Genomic DNA, 24834 nt, shown 5'->3' with positions numbered 1-24834 from the left:
ATAATTAAGCATATTTTATATGTGATCTGATATTCGCTGTCAGAGAAAATTACTTTGATTTTGCACGTGACTATCACTTTAACTTTTCAACCGCAACCATGGGCCTTCTGAAAGCATCATCAAAGCCGAAACCCAAGGGCTTCAGTCAGACAGTTTGGAAGAAGACAGCCAATGGAAAAAGACGTCGGGTTGAAGTAATTAGGCCTCTCAGCCTCAGCCCACCGCCCTCCCCTTCCACTCCACGTACTCCACATAAAAGCAGCTCTGTGCGGTCGACCCCACAAAGCTTAGCTGGAGCAAAAAGGCACCAGACTCAAGAGCCTGTAGGCAATTGGCCTGAACTAGATGACATCTTGGAAGAAGCTGGCTTCAACGAATTTGACTTTAGTCAGTTCAACTTGTACGGCAAGGTAAATGCACCCTCTTGAAAAATTTGTTACATAATCTTATATGAAATAGACATCGGGTGACTATGTACAAGAATGGATGCAACACAAGATGGCTGATTTGCAAGAAATCATAAATATGGAAGCATTGCCCCATGAGCCAACTTGCATCTTGTGCTGTGAGGCTTTGGATGATATTATCTTCCGTTACAACCACTGCTTCAGCACACAAGTATTATGCAGTATATGCTGCTTGGAGTCTCACCGACGGAGCCCTTTTCATCATATTCAAACCTGGAAAGACGGCCACTTCAAGGATTGTGACCTGAACGAGTTGGGTCTGGTCGTTAATTTGGGTCATGGGGGGAAGGAGTGCCCTGCAGCAAGAGGTGATGCCGATGTTATTAACCCATTCATGTCAGGTAAGAAGACCAATCTTTGCATCTTGTTTCAATTCAATGAACTTGCAAACAGACAACAGAGAGCAATCGGTGGTGATAGTGCACACTACTGGCATATACACCAGAATCATCAAATTGTGCAGTTGTCAAGATTGCAAGTCTCCATATGTTCAACTTCTCCAAGCCCGACTATTTCCTGCCACATCAGACAGGCCATCAACTGTGTTTACATTTGAGGTTCTCGAAGAATTACACTTGCAACGCATTGAGTGCAAGACTGCATCATCAAACTTCTATAGTCTTCTCCGAAGAAAGACGGACTTCAATGCCCCTGCAGATCTTCCAGTTTGTCCTCCTAAGCCCCTTTCAAGCCTCATAGTACTTACATTCAACTTAGGACCGGGCTAGAGAAATGGAACGGGTCTCACGCTGCTATCGGGACCTGAAGAGCAAGTTACATGCTGGTTGCTGGACAGCTGAGGGGAATACTGTGGGCGGTCAAGCCATATTCTGTCCTGCTTGCCCCCAACCTGGCGTGAATGTGACAAATAGAACATGGGATAGCAAGACAGATCCAAAATGGTTGTTATCGCCCCTGCTGGTCGCTGATGGAAACTTCAAATTTGACCATCTGCAACTAAAGAAGCCACACTCGGACATACAACTACGTGACGGTACTGGCTATGTTGTGACCACAGCCACATACGAGGAGCATCTAGCTATTACAAATGGTGTCCAAGAGAAATCAGACTGCGCCAATCACAAGGCGGTCAACCAGGCTACTAGACCAAGGAAACATGTGGATAATACTGGCATTGGTGTGATTGCATGCGCAAGGCATGGTTTCTTTGTTCCACATTCAATAGTGAACTTTAAGAAAGGGGAACAGTGAGTTTGTATCATCTGCATGGAACATTATGTTGATGGTTGGTTAGACAGAAGAACATGGATTTCGCACTTTCGGAAGCTATGAAGTTCTTCACCAAATTACGACCAATCGATGATATTGATACCACACCATCAATCACCGTGATCTATGATGTGATGTGCCAGTATGGGGTTCACCTAGAACAACGTCTGGAGGATGGCTTATATCTGGAAAAGCCAGACATTCCCATTCAAAAGGCTATTGGGAAATTCCATCTTGGAGCGCACATTGACAGCTGCTTTTCCAAGTTCAGTCTCAACTTTTTGCTTGGTGCCGGCCATACTGATGGGGAGGTCCTGGAAACACTATGGGCTCCTCTAAATAAAATTGCTGGAAGCACACGGTCAATGACACTGGCACACCGTCAGGAGGTTCTTGATGATTCTATGTATGACTCTAATTGGAAGAAGATCACAAATCTTGGTGTGTAGTCCATTTATGTCACAATTTATCATACTTACCTAGATTCATAGTGCCGTCTTTGATAAAAAAGTGGAGAAGAGCGGAGACATCCTTTGAGGAAATGGATGCTGCATATGAAGATCTAAGGTGCAGGTTGTCAGACAATGACTTATTGTTGTGGGATGGTCAGGCAGAGAAAGCATCATTACTTCGTGGAAAAGCATTAGAAATCTATGATGTCAAGGTGGAACAATGTAAGTCATTTTCTAATGAAGCAATTATGAATATTTGATAACACAATTGATGATTGTTGACACTAGACCCATCTGTTGCCAGTGTGCGATTGAATATGGTGGAACAAGAGCTGGAAAGTACTAGCTATGTTTTGGGAAGTGCTGCATTCTTGACCAAAGGAATGTCCTTGGAAGAAGCCCAGTAAGTTCTTCTATTGCCAAACAAAAAATTGACAGTTGACCTTGTTGTAGACTCAAACTTCAAGCCACCATTCACTCCTTAGGGAGTTTTCCGACTGTCACACAACGAAACAACCTGGCTGACAGGAGGAGAATTATGAAGAAGAACATTGCAGAACACCGACGCCAAGGAGGCAAGCTAATGCTTGACAACCTGGCCCTTGTCAATGTGGAAGAAAACAATGATACTGATAGTGAGGATGAGTATGAGGAGGTAGGGGATGATGAGGATGATGGGGATGATGAGTATAGGCCGGGTTCTACAGCCAAGGGAAGCAAGAGGGTAGATGAAGTCAAAGAGGCGGAGCATATGGAGGTATGCATGCCATCAACATTCAGTCAGGAGGAAAGAACCCAAATAGGCTGGGCTAAACTGGCAGAGCAAGAGGTGGAGCTGCGAGAGGCCCAGATAAATGATGCACTTCATGATCTCCGAATAGCTCTTGGCGAGAAGTCACTTCAATTTCGAAAGGTCCTTCGTGGTGATCGGTCGCAGAAGCATGTCTCCAGGGCTTGGAGTATGATCAACTCATATGATGACAGGGCAAACCTACAGGTTGATATCTATGAAAGAGCTGTAGAGGCGTTGAAGAGGTTGGGCAATGATGCTAGAAGTGGCTGCCTATCAACCGGGATCACGACCTGCAAATGAAGGGAGATGTTGAACATGCAAACAGAATTGGACAATCATCTCATGCATTAGCTTGGTTTTGGAGGTTGCAGGGTAGTGAGGTCTCAGACGAAGTAGAGGATAGCCCTATGATGAAAGAATGTGAGTGATGTGAATTGGTTTTTGATCAGGTCAATAATCAACTCTTAGTCTATCAGATCAACTACCTGCGGGCCAAGGCTAGGCATGATAGATGGGAGGAGGAGATGATGCTACTGAAGAAGGAGGTAACATGGACCCTGGCCTGGTTCACATATCAGGCAGATTGGTGGAAGGTCAAAGGTGAAAGTGATGAAAGGCAGCTTAGCACAGGGCAGCAAGCCTTTTGCCGAAAGATGACAGCCAAATGGAGGGACTTCAGGAGGAGAGGTGTGCAGGCCATCCAGCAGAGCAAAGAAAGTCAGCTCTGGGTCGAAGAATAGTAACAAAGGGAATCTATACAGCAGCCAGTGTTAATCTTATAAGATATTCTCTCTCCAGGGAGTGTCCACGGTGGATATTCCTAGAGATTATCCACCACAGACACTCCCAGCATGGATATAAATAAGCTGGAGTATCCCTCCAGGGAGTGTCCACGGTGGATATTCCTAGAGATTATCCACCGCAGACGCTCCCAGCATGGATATAAATGAGCTGGAGTATCGCTCCAGGGAGTGTCCACGGTGGATATTCCTAGAGATTATCCACCGCAGACACTCCCTGCATGGATATAAATGAGAGTGAGTAGCCCTCCAGGGAGTGTCCACGGTGGATATTCCTACAGAGTATCCACCGCAGACACTCCCAGCATGGATATAAATGAGAGTGAGTATCCCTCCAGGGAGTGTCCGTGGTGGATTAATCTGCCATGGATTATCCATCCTGTGATTCCCTTAGCAAGGATTATCCTCTTCCGAGAGTGTCTTAATAGGATAAAGGTCTGGATCACTGGCACTCCCTGTGTAGATATATCCAATGGCCACAGAGAGCATCAGGTATGGATATATCCCGGCCGGGCCTAGCTGGCCCAGGGAGTGCGTGGGGGAGTATTCTCTATCCATCCGGGAGTCTCTGGTGTTTTACACTGAGTGGACTGGCTGATTCACCAGTGACTTGGCACCCTCTCCCGCGCCCTCTCGTCACCTCTCTTTCGGCACCATCGATGTCGACGATGATGTCGATATTGATTCAGAAGAGGTCGACGCATCTCCCAAGAAACAGCGCCATGCAATTGGTGGGGTTGTCTCGTCTGCTGAGGGGGGCGATCACCCTGCCCCGAGTCTTTCCTTTGGAACCGTGGACACCCTTGTCGAAGAAGGGGAAGTCGTATCACCGTCCCCGAAGAGAGGGCGATGTTCTACTCGAAAGGTCGTGCGGGACGACGAGGCTGCGCTGGAGGTCATACCCCACACCCCGTCCAAACCTTTGGGCTGGAAACGCAGGTGAGCAGAGTTGATCTCTTTCCGTTGCTGAATGAACTCTGTCTCACCCTTCCTCAGGCACGGGTCTCTCACCCTGACCCTCACTCCCTCCCCTTCCCCCCCGTGAGCTTGTCTTTTTCTCATTCTCCTTCTTCTCGCTGACTCTCGGATGAAGGTCCACTGTGAAGGCTTCGAAGGCTTCGCTGAGCGCGAGGGATCGCAAGCAGGCAAACCCTGCCAAACGGTGAGCGCCTGTCGTTCACAAATCGTAACAGTTCTCTTCCTCACACTCTGCGACTAGCATTCGACCCATGGTCCGCCTGGACTCGGCGGACTCAGTCGCTGCATCTGCCCCAGTGGACATCCCTCCCAAACACGCGCCACCTTCGTCGCAAGCGCGAGCTGCTTCCAATGAAGACATTGACAAGCTTTGGCCAGATACTCCCAAGCCAGCAAGAGCGGCCAAGTCGCTTGTGCTTGAATTGCTTGACTTGGAAGCAGAGGAGGGCACAGATGGAGATGATGAAATGGACGTTGGCGGCCAAGAGGATACTGAAGAAGCCGGTGGGCTCAGCGGCTGGCTGGACGACTCGCCCCCTCCCAAACCTGTCGGTGTCAAGGGGAAGGGGAAGGCGTTGTCGAGCACTCCCGCCGCTCCTGTCTTCGCTTCTGTCAATGGGCCTGCTGCAAATGTGTTGGGGGATAATACACCTGTTGCCGCCTCTGCCCATGAGTAGGCTCCTCTTTTTCTAGTCGACGGGTCCTTGCTTACTCTTCTACTTTCAGCGACGACACAATATTCTACATTGACTCAGACATTGACGAAGTGGTGGAGGAGGCTTCTGAACCCACCAACAAGGCCACTGATCTTCAAGCGGAGGGCCGACACGAAGAGCTCCTCAACGAGTTAGTATTCGCATCCATCCCGCCTATTCTTTCTGGCTTGGTCGACTACCTCTGATCGAGTGGTTTCCTTCGGAATATACAGTGAGTTCAGTTGCTCCTCACTGAATATTTAAATTGCTCACCTGTGCTAAGCTACGGGGAGCTTGTGCCGAAGTACACCGCGAACAATGAGGAGGAGGCTAAGATGCCGTTCGTCACGACCGTCTTCCGGATGATGAAGAGTGAATATTCAGTAGTGTACGTCACTTTATGTCTTGCAGCGCGCGGGCCAGCAGGGTGCTCACCCCTTTGCCAGGTCCATCTTCGATGCGATCCACTTCCGTGGGATCGGCGTATACGCGAACCCGTTCACCTCTGACCCGAAGGCCTTTGAAATGAAAGACAAGAAGGTGGTGTTCAAGGATGGAGTCAATCGAGGATACCCCGTTGTCTTCGTCATGCCCATTGTGGTGCATGAGTGCAATCTCCTTTCCCCCACTCTCGTCAACAAGAATTTCGGCACTGAGACTCATCGTCGGCTCACCGGCTGGGTCTTTGCTGAGCTCTGGGAGCTGTTCTCTTCCTTCGTCACCTCCCTTCTCAACAAGGACACCGCCTACGCCTACATCACCTCCAGGTACCTCCGGTTTGCCTCCAGGCAGACCACAAATTCCAAGGGAGGAGGTTGGTTATTTCACTTGGCTCTTTCTTCTTGTCCTGACCTCCCTCTTTCGCAGGTCTCTCCGTCCCAAGTACCCCAGGCAGGTCTGCGCAGGATTCTCTCACGTTTGGCAACTCCTCTCAAAGAACCCCCAGGAGGGTGGGAGCCAGGTCTGCCCTTGATATAAAGTATCCGCACGTATACGGCCCGCACGGCACAAGTGAGTCATTTGCTCCCTGCTAACGACTCACCAGAATCTCATGTTTTCTGCCAAGTTCCTGTGTACGACGGCCGGTCTCGATACGGAAACTTTCGAGTGGAGGAAAGCCAATGGGGGGATATCGCCAACCTGCCTCGACTGGGCACACCCCCTGTTTCTGCGGGGAAGCCGCCCAAGGATGTCAAGCTGGTGGAGATGGCATCCTCCACGTCCAAGCAGTTCTCCGTCGTGCTTGTTGCGTTCACCATTGGTACATTTGGCACCTCCCCCCAGGTCTCGTTCAACCTCATGTTCTCCATATTGATGGGTAACTGGTCCGAACGGCCAGAAGGAACTGCCTTCAAGGTGTCGCTGGACAGGATGGCAGTCCTTCGCGCTCAGGCTGCGGCTGCAGCTCGCCAGTCGGCTGCAGATCGTGTCCACAGCAGCGTGGCTCGTGTCGGCGCAAATGCAGCAACTGCTGGCACCAGCAGAACTGCTCGTCGTTAACACCCGCGGCCGCTGTTCCTTGCTTCTTGTTAAGCTCCTATGCAGTCTGTAGTCAACAATATAATTTTGTTTGTTAGAAATGAACACGAGTGCGTGAGGACAAGTTAGATGTAAGATTTCATCTCTTCCAGTGTGCTGAATAGCCTGAGTCCGTTCTGCCATCCCTGTGCCCTATCTTCCATGCTCCTACTATACGCAGAGAAGTCCGACCTCTGAAATTCCGCCTTTGTTCTGCATCCATTGTCAACCCACCGAAAGATGCCGCCGGCGCAGTACTGAGTGAAGGAGGCCCTTTCCTCATCCTGCTGAACTGAGATATTGGAGTGGAGGATGGCGGATGACGGTACGAGGATGGTGGAGCCTGCAGGAAACTCGATGATCACTCTAGCATCCCAGAGCACGAGATGGCCCCCTTTGGTGTGGTCGAACCATCCAAGGGCAGTGATCGAGCACCATCCGTATGCCAGGTTCAAGGTGTCTCGGTGTGCAAAGGTCTGTACGTTGGGGCCGAAGTTGAAAGTTGCACAGGAAAAGATGGACCTTTGGAAGTTTCTACTAAGGTGTGGGAGGGCTTGATGCATAGACTTGACATGCTCTTGCATTTTGAAGGGTGTTGTATACGGGCTAAACAATGCGAGCTGACTGTATGGCTTGGGCTGTCCTCTGAGAAGCGAGTCCTTGCTAACGTACGAATAGAGGGGAGTAATGACAGACAACGAGTAAATTATTATTTCTGAGAAGCAGCAAGCAATAAATACTCTTGTCATCTACCATTATCATGCCTCACTCCTTAATCTTCGAGATCCTTCTGGTTGAACCCCTACCCCCTCAGCAGCAATCTTCTTATCCACACAGGTGCGTTGCTTTTTGGCTGGTCGTTTGACTGGTTCAGGTTCGGGGATGTTGTCAAAATTCACCTTGCGCCTTTTGATTTCTGTGGCTGTCTTGGGGTCTTGATGTAGCTTAATGGCATGGCGTTGAGCTATGTAGTGTGGCACAAGTGGATCTGTGCGGCAGACCAACCGACTGAGGCAGAGCAATGTGAGATATAGTGAGATATAGATGTGGAGAAAGTGACGAACCGTTTGTGATAGACAAATCCAACACCTGCAAAGTCCAAGGGACCCACTGCGTACTTATTTGTATGATTAACAATGTGCTTGAAGGTCTTGGTTGCCTTGACTGGCTCGGGTAGCCTGTTAAAGCACTGTCTGTCCTTTGGCGGGGTTCTATGATATTATTCAGTATAGCTAATAGCCAAGAAATGAAAGCAAACCACTTTTCATGGAACGCCTTGCAAATATCAATCTTGACAACAGACCAGACATCCTTGGTCTTCACGTATACGCAGGTCGGTAGAAGAGATGTCAAGCAATACTTTGAAGACATTGGCACTTCAGTATTTTAATCAGTCTGGTCGAGTTCTTGCGATCGGACAGTCATCTGAATTTGAATCAATATGGAACAATCCACAGCTCTATCCCTCAATGTTTCCCTGGTTGTTTCCATATGGCCTGGGAGGTATTGGATCAGTTGATCGGACGTCAACAGCTACCCACAAAAGATGGTTGCTAATGTACCATGACAAGCACTTTCAGACTGATGCGACCTTTCCATTCATAGCATTTAGTCATGAGCAGATAATGAAAAGCTCAAAAAAGGCATTTCTATTGACAGAAAAGTCAAAATTCAAGGCAATTTCTGAGAGAATAATGAATATCGATGAAGATGTGCTTGCGTCTATTGCTGCTCGCACAGCAAATGGGGAACATATTAAGCCAGAATCAGCAGAAGAAAAAAACTGTTTTGACATAGTAAGGGACTTGGACCACATCGCAGGTGGTGTTAGCGGATCTCCAACATCCAAGAAATATCAAAGAAATGAGATATGGTCCTTAATGTATCATGTAGGAAGCCCAATATGGTACATCACTCTATCACCGGTTGATATCAAACATCCCATATGTATATACTATGCTGGAACAGATGAAACTTTCCAACCAATCATACCAGCAGACAAGCGAATGCACACTGTCACTTCCAATCCAGTGGCATGTGCTAGATTCTTCAAGTTTGTAGTTGACATGTTTATAAACGAGATTGTGCGATTTGACTCAGGCGGTCCCGGTATTTATGGTGATGCCGAGGCGTACTACGGTACAGTAGAGCAGCAAGGAAGGCTGTCGTTGCACCTGCATGCAATGCTGTGGATATCCGGCTCACTTTCTCCTCAGGAAATACGGAACAAGGTGGTCGACCCTGATGGCAAGTGGAAGAAGAGAATTGTTGAGTGGTTAGAAAGCTGTCATATGGGTGAGTTCATGACTGGTACCCATGAAGAGGTTGAGGCGCGAGTTGCAAAATCAAAGATTGACAACACCTATGTGGATCATACATTATATGTACCTCAGATTCCGCCATCTATGCCTCAATGTGACTGCACTGATGAGACATGTGAATCCTGCATTGCGATGAAAGACTGGTGGTCCCATTTCTCGCATGTGACTGACGAAATCATACTGCAGTCAAATGTGCATGACTGTGATCGGTACCTCAAAAAAGACGGCACACAAAGCAAGCTTCACGTTTACAAGGGATGCAAAGACAATAAGTGGGGAAAATGTAAGGCACGATTTCCAAGAACATTAGTTAAGGAGACAGAAGTAAACAGTGATACAGGCTCTATTGTTCTAAAGAAACTTGAGCAATGGATAAATACCTTTACACCACTGGTTACCTACATTGTGCGGTCGAATACAGATGTGACTTCAATGATGTCTGGAACTGCGGTCAAAGCAGTTGTTGCCTACGTGTCAGACTATATAACCAAGTGTGGCTTAAAGACACATGTAGTATTTGAATGTATTCAGGCTGTGCTTGCACATAATCCCGATATACTGAATGACAATGGCGTAGAGTCCGTCTACAAGGCTCGTCAGATCATGACCAAGGTTGTTAACTTGATGGGTGCCAAGCTTGAAATGGGTTCTCCTATGATATGCATGTATTTACTTGGACATCAAGACCATTACACCAGTCACGAGTTTAAGGTTTTTTATTGGACATTCTATGTGTCTGAAGCACGCAGCTATTGGCATCCTGACGATGCGTACAAGGTTACTGATAAGGTGGCACTTATGAAAACGAACGACAGAGTAATTGGACTGTCACCTGTGTTTGATTATGTTCATCGACCAGAGTCGCTGCATAATATGTGCCTGTATGATTGGGCAATTCGTTGCAAGCGAGTAAAGATCAATAAAAAAACCAACAAGAACTCAGGCCTGGAGAATGACAGCAACGAGCAGGAAGCATCTGAGGCCAAGGAAATTAACCCAGATGAATATGATGATGACAATAATGATGACATTGATGACAGTGCCGATATGGATAATGAAGACACAGACAGGTTCCTTTCTGGCTCAAAGCGCTCGAAGCAAGTTTTGCTTGAATATACACCAGAACACCCCCTGTCGTCAACACACAGATGTGCCCTCATGCTGGAAACTAACAAAAAGCTAAGCAGAACAGTGTTGAACTTTATGAGTGCACCTCCACGAAGAGACCAGGGAGACAGAGAGTACTACTGCAGTGCAATGCTTGCCTTCTTTGTACCATGGCGAAGCAGCAAGGACCTTAAGACTGCCAACACCACATGGGATGAGGCATTCCTTGCACAGGATTTCAGCACTCACCACAGCAAGATAATGAATAACTTCAACCTCCAATACGAGTGTCTCGATGCTAAAGACGATTTCAGAACCGAAATGAAGGTGGGTGCTTCTAGTGAACTGTCGCTTCCATTCAGTGATGATGTATATGTAGCTAAAAAATGCGAGGATGGTCTTGATGACATTCTCACCGATGCAAGTGACATCAACCTGAAGATAGAAGCTGATAAGATGTGCGCAGCTGCACTTCGTCGTGATAAAGCAATAAAGTCCATGAAAGCAATGATGCAAAATACAAACTGGGCAACTCCACTGCATTCAACAGAAGGTGTCTGCATAAGCAACAATGATATTGTACAGCAGCTCCGGCCACCCCAAAAATCACCACGTGAATGGCGACAGCAGGTTCAGACTCTGCGGCAGCAAGTCTTAGAGGCTCGCAAACAAACGGGATCATCCAGGGGTGATTCCAAACCAAGTTGTCCACAGCCCTGTGATTATGACTATGTCAAGGTCGTGGATAAGTCATACCTTGAAGCAGCCTATATCCCAAAGATTCATTGTGAACTGGTGACGGAGTGTGTAACTAGCTTTTCTTTGAATGAAGAGCAGAATAGAGCCTTCACCATTGTTGCCAACCATACTGTGGCTGAGAATAGTGGCCAGTTGAAGATGTATATCGGTGGGATGGGAGGGACTGGAAAGTCCCAAGTTCTCAAAGCTCTCGTGCATTTGTTTACAAGTCGGAATGAACTGCACAAACTGCTAGTGGTAGCGCCAACTGCGAGTGCTGCATGCCTCTTACCTGGTGGTATGACTTATCACTCAGCATTTGGGATCAATTTTGCAGTCTCAAAGAGTGTGCTGTCTTCAACAAAAGAGAGGCTGGAAGGTGTATCATATGTTTTTTTTGATGAGATATCCATGTGCGAGCACGTTACGCTCTCCCACATGTTCGGGTGAAGTTCACCTGAATGGCCGAACAACACCTGAACAACACCTGAACAACACCTGAACAGAATCCGAACATTGGCTGAATTTCTCCACCAAAACTCTTTTTTTTGGTTCAGATTTTGTTCAGGTCACCTGAATTGTTCACCTGAACATTTGGTGAATTCAGGTGAATTTGACAGGTAATGTTCACCTGAACATTTGGTGAATTCAGGTGAATTTGACAGGTAATGTTCACCTGAATGTTAGGTGAATTCAGGTGGAATACATTAGTACTACTTCTTGTTGCAGGAATTCTTGAATAATGGCTCCTTTTAAGTGGGAAAACTGTTCAAAGAGGTCAACAATACTTCTTCCTAAGAATATCTTTTACTCTGAACACTGTTCTACTAACAAATAGTATATTGTTACAGTGGGAAAATATCACCCAAAATAGAAGTTGTAGAGCCATCTTTTCCGACTCTGCCGGTATAGATAGGCATTGTGAGGACTTGACTTATTAGTGAGAAAAATGTAAATTACTTGAAAAAACAGGGAAAGTTTTCAGTTTTCTTACTGTATAGACTGTTTAAGAGGTCTACTACATTTATCAGCAGTTGTTTTGTCAATGCTAAACACTCATTATGCTGAAGAAAGAGTTTCCTGATGTTCCCACAGTAACAAGAATTTTCCCATGGTCAGTATTAAACTTAGTGAATACTTTTGGGAAAGACCAAGATACTTTTTGCAGGGTATATCAACCTGGTTATATGACTATTTGTAGAATTCTCATGAGCTACTTTCATTGTTCTGCAGTAGTTGATAGAAATAGTAGAATCACATAGAAATGACACCATGGATGACAACCATATTGATGAGACCATATTCAGGTGTTGTTTGTATGTGGTTCAGATGATGTTTGGGTAATGTTCATATAATGTTCAGATAATGTTCAGATAATGTTCAGGTGATGTCCAGATGCTGCTCAGATGACATTCATCTGACATTCAGATAGAATTTGGATGATCTCTGTTCACCTGAACATCACCTGAACATCACCTGGACACCATCTGAACATTATCTGAACCTGAACAAAGGCTACAAACAGAATCTGAACATTATCTGAACATTTGGTGAAATTCACCTGAACAGTATCTGAACAATACCCGAATACCCGAACATCACCTGAATGTCAGATGAACATGTGGTGGACTGCAACATACACTCATTGCATAGCCACACTATAGGACAATCACTGAAGAGGTTGAAACAACAAGAAGAGGCATTTGGTAAGGCCTTGTGGCATCAGGTGACCACTGTTGTAATTTTGCGGAAGAACATGAGACAGAAATCACAAACTGCAGAGGATGCTAAATTCTGCACTGCATTGGAAAACATGAGGTACAGAGCCTGCACCCTTGAAGACGTACAATTCTTGAGAGGCAGAGTATCTACAAATATTGAGGGCAGACCTTCTGTGTGCAACCCTAACTTTAGAAATGTATCAATTATCACTGCCAGGCATGTCAACAAAGATGCTATCAATGTGCTAGGTGAACAGCGGTTCGCTGCGGAGCACAATCTTAAGTTGACCATGTTCTACTGTGAAGATACAGTGGCACCAATTGCAGATTTTGATGAGGTGAGGGGCAAGAAGCGAGCCACAAAGGTGCAGCTGGAAGAAGGTGTTCAGCGCATTCTTTGGGAACAACCTGCTTGTTCCGTTGAGAAAAAAATTCCAGCCAAGCTGAATCTGTGCAAAGGTCTGCCTGTCATGTTGAGAGACAACAGTGCAACCGAACTGTGTATGACAAATGGTCAGGAAGGATTTGTATATGACTGGGTGGCTGCAGTTGGATTATATGGCCAACATGTATTGGATGTTCTGTTTGTCAAGTTGAAGAGTCCACCAGTTGATGTTCAGTTCGACGGTTTGCCAGTCAATGTGGTACCCATTCTGAGGACTGCCTCACACACATGGTGTGAGCTTCCTTCTGGCAAGTGGTTACATGTCTCTAGAAGTCAAGTCGAGATTACAGTCAACTATGCTATGACAGATTTTGCTTCTCAAGGCAAGACCAGGGTTCATAATGTGGTGCACTTGAATGACACTACGAGCCACCAAGGGTATTATACTGCTCTCTCTCGGAGCGCCACTGCAGCTGGCACCTTGATATTACAAGCTTTCAATCCTGCAATTATATCCGATAAGAAGTGCTCTGGTGCTCTGCGCCAGGAGTTCCGGGACATTGAGCTCCTTGATGACATAACTCGTCTACAGTTTGAAGGTAGACTTCCAGCATCTGTGACTGGTGAAACTAGACGAACTCTGATACATGCATTCAGGCAGCATAAGTCTGACTCATATGTTCCCCAGCATGTGCATAGTGCAATTCGCTGGAATAGGAAGCAGCCATATGTTGAGCCAGATTTCAGTAACCTGGAGTGGAGCATAATACCAACTCAGCAGATGAGAAAATTTCTTTCGGATGACTTTGTTGAGCAGATGAAGGAGAAAACTGAACTCTGGAAGAATGGAGAAACTGAACCAGTTAAGGCAGAGGTGACACCAACACCCGTCGGGAAGCCTAACACTTCGCTTGGCAAAACATTGAAACATGGCCTACACGAGGAGTCAACATCCAATGCTGTTTCGATGAAAAAATGTGTTAAGACTACGGCAAACACAGACAATGCAGACCACCCAGCTGCTCACCACCTTGTACCCATTGGTTGTCAGTGGAGTGACAATAGTTGCGCTTACGATACCGTGATTTCCCTTCTGTACAACATATGGTTGGATAGGCCTCGGACGGTCCTCCCACTTCCTGAATTAGCTGGTGGTCTTTTCCCTACTCTTGTCAAGTGTTTTGAGCAAGTCGAACATAGCCAGGCAAGGCTAACTGATGTCCGTAACTACTTGAGGCAGTACTTGTGCATGCAGAGACCAAACAAGTTTGTGTATGGAGAATACGCCTCCATATCTGCCATCCTAGATGTCCTCCTCAGTGCTGACAGCAGTCAGGTTGTTTTGTCCTACAGCTGTGCGGCTGGGCACTGCAGGTCTGTGTCCTCTGGTCCTCATGCCAGCTTCCTGGTATCTTTGGAAAGCTCCAACAATGACTCTGTGTCTGCATGGTGTTCGAGTCAGGGCTCAGAGACACGTCGTTCGTGTACAGTGTGCACCGAGAGGGTAATGGTTAAACAGATGTACAAGTACCCACCTTACTTTGTTGTGTTCGACTTTGCTGCAGATTCTTTACATATTGACCGAGAAGTTCAGTTGACTGTACTTGGAACCAATGTACCTTACTATCTCAAATGTATCATATACCATGGTAGATCTCATTTCATCGGTAGGTACATTGATGTGACCGGACGGGTTTGGGTGTACGACGGGATGTCTAACTCAGGTATCATGGAATATGACACCAGCAGTCCAAGCTTTGATTTGACTGAGTGCAGGCAAATGGGTGCCATTGCTGCTGTGTATGTCCGATCACCAAGAGTTCACATTAGATCTGGTTAAGAGCACTTCCCGCTGAATTGCCTGCAAATTCTGGGGCTTTGTTATGTATATACCACAGTTAAAGTATCTTGAATAATTATAGTGGTTGTTTCCAGGGCATGGGATGGGTAAGGAGAAAAGACACGGGACCCGTACATGCCATGCAACGCATTGGCCCACACCCCCAAGTAACAGTACAAGACTCACCTAAGTTTAAACTGTAGCTACATGGTGGGAGAACCAAAATATCGTGTTAGAAAATCATAGCCAAAGTCTGGCTACACTCAGTGGGAGAAAATATTTATTTCTTGCGAAACCCGCGTTAGAAACTTGTAGCCAAACCCTGGCTACGATAATTCACTTGTGAACCCCGTGTTAGAAATCGTAACCAAACTCTGGCCACACTCTATGATAGTCTACACGCATGCCATAGCCAGACTCTGGGTACGATAATTTCATTATGAATCAATTTATCTTATGCGGAGATAACCAAAATATCACGTTAGCAAATCGTAGCCAAAGCCTGGCTACACTCCCCCATTTTACGCCACTTTATTAGGTTAAACCTAATTTGCAAGTATGGAATTCTTCAAATCTTGTTGCATATATCCCATGTATACATACTAATAATGTACTTCACAAATTCTGACGGTGTTTGGCGGTCCCGTTTGTGAGCAATGAGGCACACAAATTGTGTCTGACCGTCATGACCATCATGAGCACTTGATTGACGGTCAGTGACAGTCATGACCATTAAAGGTTCCCACGCCATGCTAGGGAAATCTGAAGGACATCGCAGGCTGTGTCTACCACGCTGAACACTGGTGAGTACTCCTCCAGTGACTGTTGTGACTCTCCATGACCGTCAAGTAAGCGCCGATGACCGTCAGATGTTCTCATGCATTCTCCGTTGTCTGAGGTTCCCACACCCTCTCCATTAGAATGAATGTATTGTAATTGGATATAGACATTTAAATCAGCGCCATATTCTGTGCATATTTCCCTGAACCGACACATAGTGAACACCCTAATCCCTGAGATCACATGAGGAGGAAACTTGCTCAGTTGCACCGGAATTCCCAAGCAAATAAGCGCCCGTTGACCGTCACATTGACCATCGACCATCACATTGACTGTCACATTGACCGTCATGTTGACCGTCAATCTGGGCGCCTAATGACTCAGGAAAACTGGAGCCTATCCACTGAGTCCTGGCCTAGGAGATATTCCCACAGGCAAGAAACAACCAAATCCGCTCAGAGGGCCTTTTTTTTGTGAATACAAGGGCAGGACTTGCTCCAATTACTTAGGTATACAGAGTAAAGTTGCTCAGAATAATAAAAGACATAAAATACAGAAACTCCGGAGCAATTTGGAACAGTTTGAGGTAGGAAAAAGGTGCAAAAATGCGAAGTTTACCATGTAGTAGTGAAATACTGAGCCAAGGATTGATTTTCATGACTTGCTTGAGTGACAAAAAGTATTCAGAATGGGAAATTACATAGGATACAATTGAGCCGACTTCACTAGCACTTTTTGTTGCTAAGTTAGACAGGTAAAAATGGGAAGTTTAGCAAGAAATCATGCAGTACTGCCTCAAGAATTGATTTGCAGGACTTGCTTGAGTGGGGGAAGTTGTTCAAAATGTGGAAAAACATAAACCTGAATTGGTCCGAGATTAGTTACACTCTCCATGATCATCTGAGGTTCTCACGCATTCTCCGTTGCATAGCCATTGACGGTCATGACCGTCACGACCATCAAATAAGTGCCGGTGATGGTCGCGATGGTCAGAAATTCCAAGTCAACTACAATGGCGGGGAGCTATATATCTTGTTGTATGATAGAGCTACTTTTATCTTTGACATTATCACCCATACCCGTACATCTCGCTGCACCAGTTTTTGTATCCTCCTTGTCAAGTCCGGTCTCAGTGAAGAAAACACCTCCTCCAATGCATCACTTGCGTATTCTGTGTACCGAGCAATTCTGGAATGCATGTAATTCTATCCACTGAGTCCCGGCCTAATGCTGGGTTAGGCCGACCCAAAATCACATCATTTTGGATGCCCTCAGCACATTTTTTTACTTATTGTATCACAATTTGTACTGGAGATGAGCCTAGGATCATATAAATACACATTATGTACTACCGAACAGCTTAGATTGAGAGTTAAGTGGTATAAACTTGAAGCGTTAAAGCTCACGAACGTGAGCTCTAACGCAATTCCACCCCCGATCATCCATTCAATCCCATTCTCAAGCTTGAAATCAGACGTACCACACAAATTAGGGCTTTTATGGCCTTGGGATCTTAGGAGGTTGAGGCTTCGGGTTTCGGTATACGAGTGACTCTCGTTGCTTAGGTTAGGTCAGTGTGCAAAGTCACGGAATTAGCATGGCCTATGAACCTCAGTATTTTGCTGAAGTCGGGCTAAGTCGAAAATAACGACTGTGACGGACCCCGCCGGACCTAGACTGGCTTTTCTACATATAATTGACTTGAATTTGATTTTGTGGGTCCCGCCTAGTTATCGTAAGAATCAGGTCAAAACTAGTCCATTGGCGTCAAAACTCGGTCTTTTAAAGTCACCCAAAGTCAAAGTACGTCAAGTCAAGAGTCACCCAAAGTCTGCTTCAGTCAATGGCAGTCAGAATTGGTCAATATCAGTCACATTCAGAGTCAATATGGCAGTCGAAATAAGGTATCTTACGGTCAATGAAGGTCAGGGTCAGTCACAGCCAGTCGTCCAAAATCACACAAGGTCGTTAATTCAAGTCGATATAAGTCTTCTGCCATCTGTTTGCAGTCGCCAGAAGTCAAAAGTGTCTTAGAATGTAATTGTCCCACAGTTAATAAAAGTCTTCCACGGTCGGTTGTCGAGCCGAAACTGTTAATTTAAGTCCTATTGCAACAAGTACAAGTCGCGCTTAGGTCAGTTCAAGTCCATTGACAAAGTCATCGATAGTCATTAAATGTCATGTAGAGTATACAAACGGTAAGGCGAAGTAAAAAAATGGCGAAGCAAGATCATAAAATGGAAGAACAAGGTCATCGGAAGGTAAAGTAAGGTCATAAATCGGTCATTATAAGTAAGGAAAAATAGTAAGTAAGGTGGTGGCTGAAAGTCGTAATGGTCCTTGCGAGTATGAAAAAGCTGGGGAAGGGGGGAATTGCGGCTTGCGAATATTAAGAGCCCAAGCTGGCGGTGCTAGCGATGATACGGGGTACTTGCGTGAGGTCTTGCGACACATCGGCAGAAGAACTCGGCGGGGCGGCGGCAGGCTGATTGGCAGCGGATTTGGCGGATTTGGACTTGGACTTCTTGGGACCACGCTGTGAGAGTTGGTGCGTTCATCTTGTTAATCAGGAGTAGAAGACGACCTACCTTTGCAAGAATTTCGTCAAGATCGGTGATTGTTGGACGAGCAGATTGCTGGAGCGCCACAAGGGAGGATACACCTGTTTTTCATGGGAATTAGCACTAAAAAGGAACCTGGGGAGGGCAACTTACATGTTGCCTTGTTCAGCTTGCTGATGTTGGGGATCTGTTTCTTCGCAACCAAAGTCTTGAGCTCATTGACAGTAAGCGCCTGAGGACGTCGAGTGAGAACGTTGATATGCATGATGAAATTAGTAGACTCACCATTAGTTTACTTTGAAGTAAACTATCAACGTCGGCCTGCAATTGCTTCGAAGCACCGTCCGCGAGCTGGGTGTCGTCATCTTCTGCCAAGGGCCCCATCCCATCACCAGAGCCATCATTACCAGTACCTGTGGCAGTAGGTTGCGCAGGCTCGACGGCCATGGGTTGTGCGGGGTCTACGATGGCCGCCCGAGCCTTGCCTTTGTGGAAGGGCCAGAAGGAAGTTAGTTCTGCTGGGTAAAATTGAATGAACAATAGTATTACCCCTCCCGATCGCTTCCAAACATCGTAGAGCGTCGATATTATCCGGTCCAAGTAGCTATCACTGAGATAGCTCTGAGGTCTTGGACTGACGCTCAAACATAGATAACGGGCAGCTTTGCAGGTTGTTAGCGCAGCGGCAATGAGCTCGCGGGCCGTCTCTGTACTGCCGACATCCTGCCATGAAGTGATGGCGCCGCTGATGGTGAGATCTCCACCCGACCACTGCCAGTGTCCCCAGGATGCTAGTAAATCATCTTCGTTCTCGATACAGGCGGGATCTGCAGTCTGGACCCGCTTCAAGAGGGCGATCGTGTTACTCGACAGAAAGCCATGGCCGCCGTGCGTGGGTGATTGTTCCATTCCGGCCAAAAGTTCCATTGCAGGATCAATTACATCGGCAGGAAATTTGAATTGAGGGCTTTGGAGGGTTCCTAGAAATCATGTTAGTTAGAATAGGGTATCTAGGGCTCAACCTACGACGAAGATTTTCAACTTCGTGCTTGTGAGTTATTGAGTAGTATAGCAGGTTAGATCACTTACAGCCATCATCCGTTGATATCATGGACAGGGAGCCCTTGGCAGAGGACACATGGGAGGAGAGAGGGCTGTCAACTAGAGACGATGGTGGCAACGTTGCCGTATTCGTGCCTAACATGCCCATCGAACTTTGATTCTCAGTCGAGGCGGGCGAGGCGGCGCGAGAGGGAGAGGCGGGTGGGCTGCCTTGCATTGCTGGTGCGGTGGTGACGGTACCCATGTGCAATGGCCTGGCGGGCTGTTTGAACATCAACTTGGGGGGCCTCTGCTTGGAGGCTTCTAAGAAATTGAATTAGTACCGCTGATGGAACCATTATTCACCCATGGATCACTTACCGGTTCGACCTCGCTTTGAGGGGCCTGATTTCAATGGCGAGAGAGGGTTTGCGGGCCGTTTGGCTTTCTTGGGCAAGATGAAAACGACGTCAAGAGTTTGTTCGTCGTCGCTACCGAGGATGCTAGCGAGCTCGCCAGTGGACTGCTTTTTCATTGCATTGGCCGCCTTCTGCCTGAGACCTAGGACAGACTGTCCAAGCAGATGGTCTGCCTTCCAGTGAGCGGAACAGAGACCTACTTCCTTGTGCCGCTGCTCAAGCAACACGATGGAGCCATACCAGAGCCACGGGCACCTGCTTCGGTAATACTCCCGGATATGCCTAATGTCGACTGCAACCTTGTCTATCGGGTGGCGTGCAAGAATTCGACTGGCCAAAGCGGCGGCAGTCCTCTTGATAAGCTTGACTAAGTCTGCATCCAATGTCTGGCCTTTGGAGTCCCTAAGGGCTTTGTTGAACGACGGGCGGTAGGAGTTAGTGGCGCTGAGACCAGCTGCCGACCCCGCTTCTTGGGCAGATTTGAATGTCCAGAGCACGGTGTCCGGCAGGCTTGGGGGTTTCTCAACAAGGTCGCCCTGGGACAGGTAGACACTGTAAGCGGCCCGTAAGTCTTCGCCCTCGTCATCTACGTCAATCCCCGAAGTGGTACCCAATCGCGAAATAGAGTCGCTGGGACCCAGGGATGAAGTAGACGGATGTAGGCTGGAATGGGACAAGGTGTTAGTTCGTACAGGGACAAGGCAGAGCCAACGCACCGTGACGGCATGTTAAACTGAAACTGTTTCAATTCAGTTACTAGCTCTTCCAATTGCGCGACCTTGTCCTGAAGCTTGAGGACACTGCGCCGCAGGATGATGAACTCCTCCCAGGCATAGTTCGCGTCTGGCTGACTATGGTATGCAGTAGTTTCTTCATATCGTCGCACGGGGGCAGCAGGAGGACCAGAGGGGTAGTGTGCTGAGTTGCTGGGATCTGTTTGATATGGAAAGGGAGCGGCGCCATAGGAGTTGGCTGGGGGCAAAGCCTTGGCAGAATGCGGGGTGCAGAAGTCCTGTACTTCGAGGGCAGAGTGTTCATGAGCGTGATTTCGTGTTGGCGTTTGAATAGGATGGGTGATTCACTGAGGAGGGGCGTGAAAGACACGCTCTGGGGGTAACGACTCGTCCCGAGGGGGCGCGAAAGCCTGAGTACGAGGAAGGCCGGGCTCGACCCAAGGACCGTACGCAGGGAGGCCACGGGGAACGGCACCTGTCGTAGAGCCGCCGTGAAAGACGGTCGAGGCGGGAAGAGGCCGCCGGAGGCGTCGTCCGTTGAAAGAGTATTCAGACATTGGTTAAGAGGTCGAGAGGGAGTGGTCTGAAAAAAGCGGAGCGAAGGAAAGAGAATCATGTGATCAAGGGGGAGAAAAGGGGGGGAGAAAGATACTGAATGAACAGGAAGTATCCACGGCCACTATGCAAGCTAGGGAATGACAAATGAACCTATTGGATGTATAGGTACAAGAGGCAGTCACATCCCCATCACAGAAATAAAGAACATGGCAAACGTAAAGTCTACATGCCTGTGGCCATCCAACATCTCAGAATCCTAACATGGTTACTGCACTCGATTCCATCCCCGTTATGAACGGTACACCAAAGCTTTACGCTTCCTCCTCAGAATCCTAACATAGTGACTGCACTTGTTTCCATTATAGACAACTCACCAAACCTTTTTGCTTCCTCCTCAGAATCCCAACATGGAAAGTTCACTGAACATTTAGACTGCCTCCTCAGAATCCCAACATGGTCACCGCACTCGGTTCCATCCCTGTTACCAACGGCTCACCGAACCTTTATGCTTCCTCCTCAGAATCCTAACATGGTCACCGCACTCGGTTCCATCCCCGTTATGGATTGTTTGTCAAACCTTTATGCTTCCTCCTCAGAATCCCAACATGGACGGCTCACCAAACCTTTATGCTTCCTCCTCAGAATCCCAACATGGTCACCGCACTCGGTTCCATCCCCGTTACCAACGGCTCACCGAACCTTTATGCTTCCTCCTCAGAATCCTAACATGATCACCCCACTCAATTCCATCCCTATTATGGACATAAAGGGCATTGTGAACATGGTGTATACATACCTTATTTTATGAACGGAAAATATTATCTGCTCCCTCAGTTTCAGCCAACCTTTGGGAATACATTATTACTTTTTCAAAAATAGCAGAAGCCAGCCTCATACATTCAAACTACACTACAATTACATATCCCCATCATATACTGACATGGCTGAGTGTTTTCTATAAATGTAAATCCGCTTATGCTTTCCATACGATATGCCAATTAGGTTGTTTATTGACTCAACCTTCATTACCTCCAATGTGTTGCTTTGTTTTCCATATGTCACAGCGTCCCAGTGGGTTTCCACATCAATGAAGGGATGATAGACAACCAGCAGCACATTCCTGATTGTATCCTCATAGAAGGACAGTGCTTCCCCAAACACCTGTCTTCCATGTTCAACTGCCTGTGAATTGACTCAGTGTTCTGCATCATTACAAAATGGATTAGATCTTTACCTCAAAATATTTTGCTATGTAATTTCGCATTCTGAACACTCTTTGTCACTCAAGCAAGTCATGAAAATCAAATCCTGAGTCACTATTCCTGTATTTGCTGTTTAAGTTCGCATTTTTGCACCTGACATGCAGACCACTGACCCCCTGATATCACGTGATCTTATGGGCAATGGTTGCTCCGGTTTTCCTGAGCAAATAAGCGCTCGATGGGTTTTCTGTAAGCACATGATCTAGGGGGGCTAGGAGTCATCTTCTGGCTGTACTTCGCATTTTTGCTCAATTTAAACAGCAATCCCTGGTGCTACAAATTGCCCCCCCACATTGGACTTATGTTTTTTTATATTCTGAACAACTTTGTCCACTCAAGCAAGTCATGAAAACAAAATCCTGAGCCAGTACAGCTCATTCTTCCTGCTAACTTCGCACTTTTGAGCCTGTAGCTTGTCCTCAAAATATGCCATCTATATACTGTTAATTTTCTCCCATGTAATTTCGCATTCTGAATACTTTTCTCCACTCAAACATGTCATGAAAATTAAATCCTGAGTCACTAGTCCTGTATTTTCTGTTTAACTTCGCATTTTTGCACCTTTTGACTGCCTTAAAATGACCCTAACTACTTCGGAGTTTTTGCATCTTATGCTTTTAATTATTCTGAACAACATTCCTCTATATACCTAAGCAATTGGAGCAGGTTCTGACCTTGTTTCATTACAAAGGGTGTCATTAGAGCGAAATTTGAAGTCCCTAATATGAGCTACTGACTGTGAGAAACTAATTTTGTGATGAGGTCGGAGTTGTGATGTATTGTAACTGTGAGAAAATGCGAAAACTCAGCTGCCTGAATAGGAAGGTCAGGGGAAAAGGGGAACAGGGGCCCATTAAATAAAACACAAAGATAATTCCACAGCTTCCTCAGATGGTGGCGCAACTCGGCGCAACAACGACCCAGTCCTGAGGGATATATATGGGGAGGTTTGGGGAGCTGTTGCGCCGAGTTGCGCCACTGTTTGAAGTGGCTGGGGCCAGTATGGTAGTTTTGCAGGTAGTAAACGTGCTGCTGGATGATGAGGAAGCGGCGCAACACGGCGCAACAAGTTGTCCCATATACCTTGAGGGTATACCTAGAGATGGGTACTTGTTGCGCCGAGTTGCGCCAATATCCTGGCCGTTGGCACCCGCTTCTCCTTGTACCGAAACAGTATGTGGGCTGTAGCACGAGGAGGAGGGCAGATATCTCCGTAGGAATTTTATCAGTATACTCTCCTAACATGCCCAGACATATTTTGTCACCTAACCCTGGGTCGGGGAGCGACGGTTGCTTCGCTGCGCTCAGCAAGATTCTCGACGAAGAAGGGGGCACTGGAGTGTGGGGAAGCGGCGCAACTCGGCGCGACAAGGTGATTCTTCATCAGAACACCCTAACGGAGGTGTGTGAAGTTGTTGCGCCGCGAACGGAGGAGGTCGACCGATTACACCCTGTAATCCGTCGGATAATATAGATAGGGAACTCAAGGCAAGGGCACAGCAGCTCGCAGAGATTTTCAACCATTGGCGATTTATTGCCTGCTGGGCTGACACGAACTGTCTGCGACTTCCAACCGAGGAACAGGAGCAGGAATTGCTGCAGAAAGGGCAGGAAGTGCTTTTCAAATGTGTTGATGAATTTCTTGAGAATTACATGCATTCCAGAATCGCTCGGTACGCAGAATACGCAAGCGATGCATTGGAGGAGGTGTTTTCTTCGCTGAGACCAGACTTGACAAGGAGGATACAAAAACTGGTGCAGCGAGATGTGCGGGTATGGGTGATAATGTCAAAGATAAAAGTAGCTCTATCATATATAGCTCCCTGCCATTGTAGTTGACTTGCAACGGAGAATGTGTGAGAACCTCGGATGATCATGGAGAGTGTAACTAATGTCGTGAACAACTTCCTCCACTCAAGCAAGTCCTGCAAGAGGCAGTACTGCATGATTTCTTGCTAAACTTCGCATTTTTACCTGTCTAACTTGGCAACAAAAGGTGCCAGTGAAGTCAGCTCAATTGTATCCTATGTAATTTCCCATTCTGAATACTTTTTGTCACTCAAGCAAATCAATCTTTGGCTCAGTATTTCACTACTACATGGTAAACTTTGCATTTTTGCACCTTTTTCGTACCTCAAACTGTTCCAAATTGCTCCGGAGTTTCTGTATTTTATGTCTTTTATTATTCTGAGCAACTTTACTCTGTATACCTAAGTAATTGGAGGACGTCCTGTTCTTGTATTCACAAAAAAAAGGCCCTCTGAGCGGATTTGGTTGTTTCTTGCCTGTGGGAATATCTCCTAGGCCAGCAGTGGATAGGCTCCGGTTTTCCTGAGTCATTAGGCGCCCAGATTGACGGTCAATGGGCGCTTATTTGCTCGGGAATTCCGGAGCAATTGAGCAAGTTTCCTCCTCATGGTTAGGGTGTTCACTA

General features: G+C 46.8%; 4 protein-coding genes across 4 annotated transcripts; 2 read left to right on the top strand and 2 right to left on the bottom strand.

Annotated features, from left to right (window-relative positions):
* Positions 1–98: 98 nt before the first annotated feature.
* PC9H_008876 (uncharacterized protein) lies at positions 99–6915 on the top strand (the record flags this gene model as incomplete). The annotated part of the gene is made up of 18 exons (XM_036778383.1): positions 99–410; positions 1185–1675; positions 1723–2138; positions 2189–2371; positions 2438–2552; positions 2603–3146; positions 3203–3362; positions 3411–3681; positions 4349–4681; positions 4739–4783; positions 4836–4904; positions 4962–5393; positions 5447–5566; positions 5627–5647; positions 5699–5803; positions 5862–6229; positions 6283–6426; positions 6482–6915. 18 exons carry the CDS (start codon positions 99–101, stop codon positions 6913–6915), a joined length of 4563 nt encoding a protein of 1520 aa, XP_036629811.1.
* A 469-nt stretch (positions 6916–7384) lies between these two features.
* Positions 7385–7888, bottom strand: PC9H_008875 (uncharacterized protein; the record flags this gene model as incomplete). The annotated part of the gene is made up of 2 exons (XM_036778382.1): positions 7385–7592; positions 7833–7888. The coding sequence occupies 2 exons, from the start codon at positions 7886–7888 to the stop codon at positions 7385–7387; spliced, it is 264 nt and encodes an 87-aa protein (XP_036629810.1).
* Positions 7889–12705: 4817 nt separating this feature from the next.
* PC9H_008874 (uncharacterized protein) lies at positions 12706–15045 on the top strand (the record flags this gene model as incomplete). The annotated part of the gene is made up of 1 exon (XM_036778381.1): positions 12706–15045. One exon carries the CDS (start codon positions 12706–12708, stop codon positions 15043–15045), a length of 2340 nt encoding a protein of 779 aa, XP_036629809.1.
* A 3169-nt stretch (positions 15046–18214) lies between these two features.
* Positions 18215–21196, bottom strand: PC9H_008873 (uncharacterized protein; the record flags this gene model as incomplete). The annotated part of the gene is made up of 9 exons (XM_036778380.1): positions 18215–18361; positions 18414–18487; positions 18540–18618; positions 18672–19366; positions 19413–19427; positions 19476–19751; positions 19809–20509; positions 20563–20863; positions 20929–21196. 9 exons carry the CDS (start codon positions 21194–21196, stop codon positions 18215–18217), a joined length of 2556 nt encoding a protein of 851 aa, XP_036629808.1.
* Positions 21197–24834: the final 3638 nt, after the last annotated feature.

The sequence above is a fragment of the Pleurotus ostreatus genome, assembly GCF_014466165.1.
Source record: "Pleurotus ostreatus strain PC9 chromosome Unknown scaffold_6, whole genome shotgun sequence".
NCBI classification, from domain to species: Eukaryota; Fungi; Basidiomycota; class Agaricomycetes; order Agaricales; family Pleurotaceae; genus Pleurotus; species Pleurotus ostreatus.
Note: the sequence above shows the minus strand (reverse complement) of the source record. Positions and strands in the feature narration are given on the sequence as shown.